Raw genomic sequence first — 11,434 nt, 5'->3', positions numbered from 1 at the left:
TGGCTTCATGTCGCCCGTATTTAAATCATAATCCCTTTCATCATGTTGCTCCAACAAGCATACTTTCCAGAGATCAAAGCAGATTCCTCGATGACACATTTAAGAAATGTAGGCGTGGGGTGGAGGTGACATGAGATATTAGGCAGGTTTGTAAGGCCTTTAAGAGGGGAAAATTCTGCATCTCAAGAATGCCCAATTCAGCCAGGTTCCAGTTATGGTGGTAATATCACGTGTCAAAGCAGTGATGTCTAATTATTTACCTTATTTATATTTGTCAGCACACAGAGCAGCCAAATGTAATTCCTTCAGCATTTCTTTTTGGAATGACTCTCAGAACTGTGGTGGCTGAAATTTAGTAGAGTAAATGCCTCCATGAACAAAGATGATGTGTTTCCATGTCAGACATCCTTGTGCCTAGAAGCTGGGCTTGCTTAAGCTGGAGCTAGGGCTTTCATAGACGGTTTGGAGGTGCAGTTGGGGAGAAGAATGCTCATGGTGCCAAATGCTATTTAGCACTCCTAGGGGACTCTCTATTTAAATTAATGCATTTGAAGTGATATATGTGACAGTGCTGCTACATCCAGGTCTGCTTCTTTCTGACCAGGTTTTATTTAACTCAGTGGCACCCAGTGATTTAAGTGGGATTTGGGAAAGGATGGGATAGAAGAGTGTAGGGGGAGAAGGGAGAGTTGTACAAAATGGGAAAAGGAAGGGCTGATTGGCTGAAAAAAGTCCCTCATCCCAATTCCTGGGCCTGTGGTTAATCCACCTGGCATCCCTGCTTCAAGGGCCTACCTTGTGGGACAGAGCACACCTAATCCCATTCATGCTCACATTAGTCTTGACTTCCCCTAATCCTCTTCTCCATAGTGGTGTATCCGCAACAACAGCAAATGTGTTTGGTTCTGTTTTGTTTCTTTTCCTGTTAACATAGCCTCAAAAGGAGATTTTTAAAAGAAATGTTGGACCAGGCGTGGTGGCTCATGCCTGTAATCCCAGCACTTTAGAAGGCCGAGGCAGGCGGATCACCCGAGATCAGGAGTTACAGACCAGCCTGGTCAACATGGCTAAATCCTGTCTCTACTAAATATACAAAAATTAGCCGGGCCTGGTGGCGTGCACCTGTAATCCCAGTTACTCCAGAGACTGAGGAAGGAGAATCACTTGAACCCGGGAGGCAGAGGTTGCAGTGAGCCGAGATCACTCCACTGCCCTGTAGCCTGGCGACAGAGTGAGACTCTGTCTCAAAAAAAAAAAAAAAAAAAAAAAAGCTTCGCAGGGTGCGGTGCCTCACGCCTGTAATCCCAGCACTTTCAGAGGCCAAAATGGGAGGATTTCTTGAGGCTAAGAGTTTGAGACAAGCTTGGGTAACAAAATGAGACCATGTCTCTACAAAAAATAAAACAAAATGTGGTCCCAGCTTACTCAGGATGCTGAGGCACCAGGATCCCTTGAGCATAATCCTGTCACTGCTCTAGCCTGGACCACCAAGCAAGACCTTATCTCTACAAAAAATGAAAAAGAAATGATGCTATAAGTTTATTTTTTTGCTTTCAATTTTAGCAATCAAAAATCTAGAACAAGATATAAATGTGTGTGTTTACTCCTTCCAAATAAAGTGGGAAGTGAGTAGTCAGTAAAATGTGGAACGAGCCCCAGGATGTTAGGATAACAGGGAGGTTGTTATGCAGTTGAGATTCTGGGTCTATGATTTCCTATAACCTTTTAAAAGTTCAACCTTTTAAAAATTGGCATTTAATCTAACATGCTTCTCTATGGGGCAGAATTGGAATGAACCTCAGAATGGAACTGAACTAAATCTCCAGCTTATCCCCCTTGAGAATTCTGAGAAGTTAATGCCCTTTCTTCTAAGTACCAGATCTTCAGATAACAATGCTTTATGCTTTTGAAGTACTCTTTGCTGGTATACTAGCCCCAGGGAGAGGTAGATTGGTGCCAGCATCGAAGGCTCCCAGGAAATATTCACCCTTGCCAGTCCAGTCTTCACTAGCCCCACATCAAAGCTGTTTTACAAATGGGAATTTGGATCCCAGTTTATAACAACGGAATTAAAAGGCCAGCCTACCAAGGATATAGCTATTTATAATGCAGATTACTTTAATGTGTTCCCCACAGCTCTTTGTAGAGTGAGTACCATCCTTGTCTTTTTATGAAGGCAGATGTCTTGGGCAAATTAAATGGATCAGAGCTAGATCCCATACAGGAAACATCACCCATCATGATGTCCACGGTTAATGTGCTTTTCATTTCATGGATGTCAGGGGTGGGGGAGATGCCTTCATCTCTGTTACGAATTCAAATCCCTTCAATTTATCTTTATTTTTGGGATTTAAAAAATTAGCATTAATTTCAGTAAAATTCTAATAATAACAGTAGATGGCCTTTTAATACTAATATTTTCTACAAGTGAAAACAAAAAATTAAAGGAAAGCCCACTCAATTTCATTGAGTATTCTGTATTAGGTTTCTTGGCTCCAGCATTTAAGCTTTTGCTGGCTAAATATATAGGGTATTCTCTGAAATATCATTTTATTATTTCCCGGAATCAACTTGCTGAAAAGGAACTATGTTGGAAAACATTTACTATCTTAAAACACTTTCTGTTTTCAAAAGTTTGCTAATTGCTTTCTCCAAGAAAAAATGTCATATTTAAACAACAAATTCTTAAACTGGAACTTCATGTAGTTTCCTTTTAAAGGGGTTGAATTTGCAAATTGCCAAAGATGGTTTACAGTGTCTGACTCGCTGGGACACCTGTGTTTGCTAAGAGACATGTTATTTCAAAAACACCTAGTATATCTGGAAGCATACACACAAAAAATGACTAAGGGAAAGTGGGGTGCATCAGCTCCCTGTGAGGGTTATTTTTATGTATCAACTCAGCTGGACCAATGTCTCTAAATATGTGGTTAAACATTATTCCGAATATTTCTGTGGGGGTGTTTTTGGATGAGATTACATTTAAGTTGGTAAATGTTAAGGAAAGCAGGTTGCCTTTCATTATGTGTGTGAACCACATCCAGTCAGTCAGAAGGAATTTTGCAAAAGACGGTGCTTAGACTGCAACATTGGGTCCTTCCTGAGCATCCAGCCTGACAGGCTTCAACTCCAACTGCGGTATCAGTTCTTTCCTGGATCTTCAGCCGGCCAGCCTACCCTGCAGATCTTAGACTTGCCAGCCTTTATAATTGTGTAAGCCAGTTTCTTAAATCTATATATAATGTGTGTGTATATATACATATTATATGTATGTCAATGCATTTTATATAAATGTAAGTGTATATATTTTTTATATATACATACATTTCCTATGGGTTCTATTTCTCAGGAAAATCTTGACTAATACACTCCCGTTTCAGAGAGATCCACTAGCAGAGAAATTTTTGGTCAAGAAATATAATTGCATGGTGTTTTCCTTGATGACCTGGTTGGATCATACACTGTCATATATGTCCCCTTCTTTTGTCCAGAAAAGATAGTGTTGGACAGTCAGGAGGAACACCCAAGAAGAAACCCTAATCAGTCCACCTACGTTGAACAAAATAGAACATTCTTGAAGTTTCCAGATGCTGAAAAGCCTTTCAAACTCAGCTGACCTGAGGTCCTGCAGACCCAGGATCCCTGTCACCCACTGGGGATGTGAGGTATAGAAGCAAGCCCCATGTACTGGCCTCATACTGAGGCCCAGTTGAGCTCCAAAATGGGACAAAGTGCTGTTTTCCCTAAAACTTGTTCTTTTTACTCTTCAAATCAGCATTTGGTACTACTGCCAGTGCCAGTGCCGAGTGTTTCAAGAACAGTTCCACTTCTTAAAATAAAAATGTTTATGGAGAAAAGATCATACTTCTAATCTCTTTCAGCTATTTCTGTGGTAGAAGCTGGGTACTTCGTATCTGAAAACCCAGATTAATTGCCCTTGGAGTGGGGCAGACAGTAGACATTGAATGTAGCTGTAGCAAGTTAAATCTTCAAACAAAACATGTAAGATGATTTTAACATCTTATATAGGTTTCTGGCACAAGGTATGTGTTATTAAATATGTCACATGAGTGAGAGCTTCTCGGAGTGTGCCCTAGAGAGGTGGCTGAATGTATGTGTTTCTCAGCAGTATCATTGTTGAATATTAGAGCAGCTGCAGGTTAGAAAGGAAGGCAGGGCTTCTGGGCAGATGCCTGGCGGGAGAGGTGCTCTCTGCAGAGTTAGTGCCGGGAACTGGTGCCACCTCCCCACCCTATCTCCCTGTACAAGTGTCTCATGCAGGGCCACACTTGGCCCAGTCAGTGTGGTCAACGGTGAAGAGCACACGCTGTTTGCTCGCTTTGTGTTGACTTTCCTTTTTACTTTTTGTTTGTTACCTAATTGCCTCTGGTCTGTGGGTAAATGCTTTATTAGTTGGGGCCAAAGCCCGGGCATTCTCTGGGCCTAATGAATCAGGCTGCGTCTCCAGGGAGCCCACGGTGTGAGGTGTCTGGGCACGTGAGTCACTGGGCTGGGTGGCTGCAGGAGCCTGTCACGGCAGTCGGCTCCCTCACTGCCTCTGGACTTGCCAAAATTTTGGTGAGGTGGAGAGATCGCCACGGGCTGAAAGCATTAAGGAGAACCACCCTGGGATGCTGAGCAGTCAGTGTACTTTGGAGGAAACATACAAACCAGGTGAGTGTGTGGACAAGCTGGGGCTTGGCTGCCAGATGCCACCCTCTGGTGGGACTGCTCAGGGACATCTCCTCCTCCTCTCTTAACATCTTCCCCAGGTGTTTCTTTGAACAGAGCAATGGGTACTTTTCCAGCAATATAAAAAGCTTTGAACAGAGAAATTTTACAGATGATATTAACTTTTTAAAAATTAAACAAAAAACAGCCTAATTTCAGAAGCTGAAATTTCTTACATTAAAATCCTGGGAAAATTAAATATTTTGCCATGAGTTTTTACATCTCTAAAACTAGGGTAATAACACTGACTACCTGGTGTTGCCATGAAGATTCAATGAGGCAATGCTTATAGATTATCTTCTTGTAGATTGGTAGTGCAAACTTCAGAATTTAAAAATTTATCCATGCTCACCCTCTGTCCTTCTCCTTGTTTCTCTCTCCCCCTCTCTCCCTGTCTCCTCACCTTTGATCTAAGTCAACAAAAATTCATTTTGTGCCCCGTGAGCCAGGACTGGGCATACAATGGTGAACAAGACACACATGGCTCTGCCCTATGGAACTTTCCATTCTGGCCAAGATGATAGACAAGGAACAATAAAGAATATATGTAATAATGACGGCTGGTGATAACTGCTGTGAAGAAAAATAAAGCAGGGGTGAGGCTTCTAGAGGGTGGCGTGTATGAGGTGAGCAGATACTATTTATACAGAGTGGATGAGGAAGACCTCTTTGAAGACATAATATTTCACCCAAAGAATGGAGCCAGCTGGAGGTAAATCTGCATCCAAAATGTAAACAGCAATAGATTAAGGCATTCGAAGCAGTTTCTGAATCCTCAGGAATACTGCTGATAACATATCGGTGTTACCAGCTGAGGGATGATCATCATGAAACTTTTTAAGTTCTAGAAAGAATTTCTAAATCTGTGTGTGTGTGTGTTATATGCAGGGAAAGTGCATTTTCCTCAGCATGGATTATGATTTATCTCTCTCTATGAGAACACTGTTGAGAGAAGCTCAGCTCAATTTAGCAGAGCATAAGTGGAAAGTAGACATTTGAATGATACTGATGGTTGATTTCCATTAAGTAGGAATTGAACTGTTGAATTGTTGCTTCTTTGACATGTGGAAATGAGTAAAAACCTTACGTATCTCTTGGACTTTAAAGAAAATCTACTTTGATATAAAAAATGCTGTTTAAAAACTCAGCTTATACCCCTACAACTATCAGAAATGCAGCTAACAGCTAGCAGTTTGTAAGGAGTTGCCTTGGAAACTTCTTTCCTAGAGAGAACCCTCCACATGTAATGTACGGCTTGCCATTTGGAAAACAACCAGTGTGAAAACCTTCTCGAATCTGTGGGTGTGTCAAGGCAGGCTTTTCCTCATGGAGAAGTAAGTGCTGGTGCTTTAAGGGAAACCCTCTTTCATAGGTATATAGGAAGAAGAAATGCCTGTCAGCCTGCATTGGCTGTGGCTGGTGTTGCGTTCCACAGCAGTTCATCTTGAGATGTTTCTGGCAAACCTCTGTTTTCAGTGCTACTACCAATAGGGACTGTTTACCACCCCTGGTATGTACTAACCACTAAGATACTTAGTAGCACCTTGGCCTTTTTTATTCCACATCTGTGTTTTGACTCACAGTTCCTTTCTTTGTAGCAGTTCATGACATGTGTGCTTTAGAGTTTTGATATTTCAGTTAAAAGGTTGACCTGGGTCACCTTAAAGTGACCTTATGTGTGTTTGCAGTATTTGGTTAGTTTAAGCTTTAGTGTAATCAACAGAGAATGGCTATCTTAGCAGCATATTAATTTTTCAGGTGTTAGTCTTTTGTTTTCTTCAGAGACAGTGGTGTTAATGAGCGACTCTAGGAAGTTCCCCTTGTTCCGTATCCAGCACCAGGAAGGGAGGGTGTCAGGCTGGAATGGTAATTAACGAGAGTTCAGGTTTGTCTGTCCCAAGATGAGGCAGGTATTTTTACTTGCACTCTGGGATCTCAAGCGTACTCAGATGGATGGGTGCTTTGGTCATGTTCTGGCATTCCCACTGCACATCATGCATTTGGAGTGATGTTACTGAGGCTGTGAGGGGGCACAGCATAGGCGGCGTGAAGAATTTAGCAGGAATTTCATGGTAACATAGAGTACTCACAGTACTCACTTCATGCTGCTTTACAGTCTGCAGTGTTGACTCCCTCAAATCATCCATTCTTTTTTCATTTATGGGGTAATCAGCATAGAGTCTCGAAGCAAGCAGTGAGATCTAAGGGCTTGAAAGTCAATGTGCCCGTGACATATGGCTTCAGACTAGAGCGTCAGTTCACACTGCCTCACAGTGCTGACCCCTGGAGGGTGGAGTTGGCTCCATCCGCCCTAAGCCGCTCCCTGGGAAGGGCCTGCATCCTGGCCCTGTGTCCTCCCGCCTTCAGGGGCAGGTTGGAGCTGGGCCCTGTGCTCCCAATGGCATCCTGGTTGAGACGAAGGACACACGAGAGTGTGGGTGAGGAGAGGCCAAGCTCCTGGCAGCACCAGGCCGGCCAGTTCCCAGGTGCATTCCCAGGTTTGAGGCACTGACTTGAGTGGAAAGTTTCTCCTTCCCATCTCTCTCCAAGGCCATGATTGCAGATCACCACAGCCAAGACTCACAGGAGAGAAACCAAAGGCAGAAAAGGGTTTTGTTTTATTTTTCCTCTTTTTTGAAAAGAAAAACCAAAAAAACTTCTTGTTTTTCTATGAGGTAGATTTGTCACAGGTTAAACCATCTCATTTTATATTTTTAGTGTGGAGAAGAGGTTTCACCATGTTGGCTAGGCTGGTCTCGAACTCCGGACTTTAGGAGATACACCTTCCCTGGCCTCCTGAAGTGCTGAGATATAGGCATGAGCCACTGCGCCCAGCTGTAACCATCTCATTTTAAAACCAAGGACAAGGAACATAAGCATTTATCTCCAGAAATACAATAAGACAAAAGGGAACAGAACACAGGAGGGAGGAAACCTTAGAGAAATTCAGGAAGGAATGTCGCAGTGCCTGTGGGAGATGCTCACCTGCAGATCGCTGGAGGCAGCCTGTGTTCTTCACACCCCGCAGCTACCTTGTCTGCTGCCACTGTGAGGTGCCTGGGTAGCCAGCTGCTTCATGAGATTGGTTGTTTTGAGCTAAGCCTGGGAGGAAAACAGGATTAAAGCAGAGGAATAAGATTGGATTTGATGAATGTTTAAAACAAAACAATTTTGGGCCTGGCATAGTGGCTCACCCTTGTAATCCTAACACTTTGGGAGGCCAAGGCAAGCACATTACCTGAGGTCAGGAGTTCGAGACCAGCCTGGCCAACATGGTAAAACCCCATCTCTACTAAAAATACAAAAATTAGTCGGTTGTGATGGCGCATGCCTGTTATCTCAGTTACTTGGGAGACAGGCAGGAGAATTGCTGGAACCCAGGAGGCAGATGTAGCAGTGAGCCGAGATTGTGCCACTGCACTCCAGCCTGGGCAACAGAGTGAAACCATATCTCAAAATAAATAAATAAAATTCTGTACATTCACTCACTCAGCAAACACTGGTTTATAATCAACAACTTGCCAGGCATCCTGTTTAGCTCTGGGAGTGCAAAGATAGGAGAGTCAGCAATTTATCAATTTGTTATGGTGATATTTCCTGTTAGTTTTTGTAGGGGACTTATTTTTCTCTTATGTTAGGTTCAGCCATTGATATTTTAAAACAGATGCCTCTGATCTGTGGGTGAATGTGCCTTTGAGGCATAATTGACAATAATAATCTGTACCTACTTAAGGCATAAAATCTTGATATGTTTGGACGTATGTATACACAGTTGCTGCCATCATCACAACGAAGATAGTGACTGCATCCAGTACTCAAGACTACTTGGGATTCTCTTTTATCCCCAGTGCCACCCATCCCTTCCCCAGGCAACCACTGATCTACCTTCTGTCACCGTGGATTAGACTGTATTTTCTAGAATGGTATATGAATTGGATCATACAGTACATGTCCTTTTATAGTCTGGCTTCTTTCACGCAGCATACTTCTTTTATACATCGCATGGTCTTAATAGTTCATTCCTTTTCATTGCTTGGTAGCTTTCCATCATCTGGATATACCACAATTTCTTTATCCATACACGTGTTGGTGGACATTTGGGTGTTTCCAATTTTAGACTATTCAAAGTAAAGCCTTTGTGAACATCAGCATACAAATGTTTGTGTGAAGATGTGCTTTTATTTCTCTGTGGTAAATACCTAAGATGAAATTGTTGAGTCATAAGCTAGGTATATGTTTAGCTTTAAAAAACACTGCCAAACAACTTCCAAAGGAGTTGTTCTAGTTTGTATCCACACCATGGTGTATGAGAGTCTAGTTCATCTACATTCTTTCCAACACTTGGTGTGGTTAGTATGTTTAATTTTAGCCATTCTACTAGGTGAGTAGTGGTATTTTACTGGGCTTTTAATTGGCATTTGCCTAATGACTAATGATGTTGAACATCTTTTTTATGTGCTTATTTGCTATCCATCCATCATCATTGGATGAACTGTTTGTTCTACTCTTTTGCCAATTTTTAATTGGGCTTTCTGTTTCTTATTTGATATTATTATTTATTTAATATTTCTTTATTATTGAGTTTTGAGTTCTTTTCTGTTCTAGATATAAGCCTTTTATCAGATATGTGAATGCAAATATTTCCCCCAGTCTGTAGGTTATTTTTTCATTCTCTTAGCAGTGTTTCATTCTCTTAGTGTTTCAAAGAGCACACATTCTTAATTGTGAAGAAGTTCAGTTTATCATTTTTTTTTTTCTTTTATGGACCATACTGTTGGTGTCAGATCTATGAAATCTTTATCTAACTTAAGGTCACAAAAATTTACTCCCATGTTTTTTTCTAGAAGGTTTTAGTTTTAGGTTTTAAATTTATAGCTGTGATCTATTTTGAGTTAATCCGTGCATGTAGTCTGGATCAAAGTTTTATGTAGTTCATTTTTGTTGGCCTATGTGTAAACAACGGTTCCAGCACCAACTACAGAAAAAAATGATCTTTTCTTCTGTCTCTTATTAGGGAAAACTTCTTTAGTTTTCTTAGTATCTAGAGAAAAGTGCCTTTTCTCAGAGACTGAATTATCTGTTCATCTTTGCTAAAACTCACTTGTCTATATGTATATAGACCAGTGATAGATGATATATATGGGTCTATTTCTGAACTTTTCATGCCATACCATTGATCTATTTGTCTGTGATATTGCCAATACCACACTGTTTTGATTACTGTCATTTTATAATAACTCCTAAAGTAGGTAGTGTAAGTTTTCCAGTTCTGTTCTTCTCTTTCAAAGACCTATATGAGGTCCTTTGCATTTCTGTAAGAATTTTGTGTTTTTTCCTGTCAATTTCTAGGGGAAAAAAGCCTACTTAGACTTTGATTGGGGATGCATTAAATCCACAGATCAATTTGGGGAAAACTGATAACTTCAAAATATTTAGTCTTTTAATCTATGACATGATATATCTCTATTTGGGCAACTAATTTCTCTCAGCAATGTTTTATAGTTTTCAGCACACAGACATTACTTATCTTTCATGCAATTCATCAATAAGTATTTGATATTTTTATATATTTTTTAAAATTCCAATTTCAAATTGCTCATTTGTATTTTTTAAACATATAACTAATTTTGTGTATTAATCTAGTATCATACAACCTTGTTAAACTAACTTGTTAGTTCTACTAGCTTTTCTGTAGATTCCATAGGGTCTTCTCAGATGATTATGTCATCTGTGAATAAAGCCAGCTTTGCCTTCTCCTTTACAATCTAAACTACTTTTTCTTTCTTTTCTTTTGTTCCTCTGGCTGGCTATAATGTGGAATAGTGTTGAATAGAAGTGATAAGAGTAGAAATCTTTGTCTTATTCCCCATCCTAAGAGAAAAGCATTCAGTGTTTCACCATTAAGTATGATGTTATCTGCAGGGGTTTTTGAGATGTCCTTTATCAAGTTGAGGAAGTTTCCTTTTATTTCTTGTTTGCTGAGAATAGGAATGCGAGTTAGATTCTGTTAAATAATTTTCCTGCATATACTGAAATGATCATTTTTTGTTTGTTGATATAGTGAACCACATTGTTTATTTTAAAACTGTTAAACTGGAGTAAACTCTACTTGGTCATGCTGTGTTTTCCTTTTAATATATTGTTGGATTTCGTTGGCTAAATTTTTTTCTTGCATCTGTGTTCCTGAGAGGGATTGGTGTATAGTTTTCTTTTCTCTAATGATTTTGTTATTGTGGCAGTGCTGATCTTATTGGATGAATTGGGAAATATTTGCCCCTCTTCAGTTTTCTGGAAGAGTTTGTGTAGAGTTGGTATTATTTCTTTAGTTTAATTAGATCCCATTTGTCAATTTTGGCTTTTGTCACCATTGCTTTTGGTGTTTTACTCATGAAGTCCTTGCCCATTCCTATGTCCTGAATGGTATTGCCTAGGTTTTCTTCTAGGGTTTTATAGTTTAGAGTTTTAGGTCTAACATTTAAGTCTTTAATCCATCTTGAATTACTTTTTGTATAAGATGTAAGGAAGGGGTCCAGTTTCAGCTTTCTACATATAGCTAGCCAGTTTTCCCAGCACCATTTATTAAATGGGGAATCCGTTCCCCATTGCTTGTTTTTGTCAGGTACGTTAGAGATCAGATGGTTGTAGATCTGTGGTATTATTTCTGAGGGCTCTGTTCTGTTCCATTGGTCTATATCTCTGTTTT

At 40.4% G+C, this 11,434-nt stretch overlaps 1 protein-coding gene across 1 annotated transcript in view; it reads left to right on the top strand.

Moving 5' to 3' along the window:
• The first annotated feature begins 4,544 nt into the window (after window positions 1–4,544).
• The window catches only part of FHOD3 (formin homology 2 domain containing 3), a 245,489-nt gene continuing 238,599 nt past the window's right edge, over window positions 4,545–11,434 (top strand). The window contains exon 1 of the mRNA XM_011943648.1: window positions 4,545–4,674. Coding sequence (XP_011799038.1) covers window positions 4,632–4,674 — 43 coding nt within the window. The 5' untranslated portion in view covers window positions 4,545–4,631. The remainder of the gene's footprint in view (window positions 4,675–11,434) is intronic.

Source organism: Colobus angolensis, unplaced genomic scaffold (assembly GCF_000951035.1).
Source record: "Colobus angolensis palliatus isolate OR3802 unplaced genomic scaffold, Cang.pa_1.0 Scaffold220, whole genome shotgun sequence".
Classification (NCBI taxonomy): Eukaryota; Metazoa; Chordata; class Mammalia; order Primates; family Cercopithecidae; genus Colobus; species Colobus angolensis.
The sequence above is the reverse complement of the archived record's forward strand: the minus strand, read 5'-3'. Positions and strand labels throughout refer to the sequence as shown.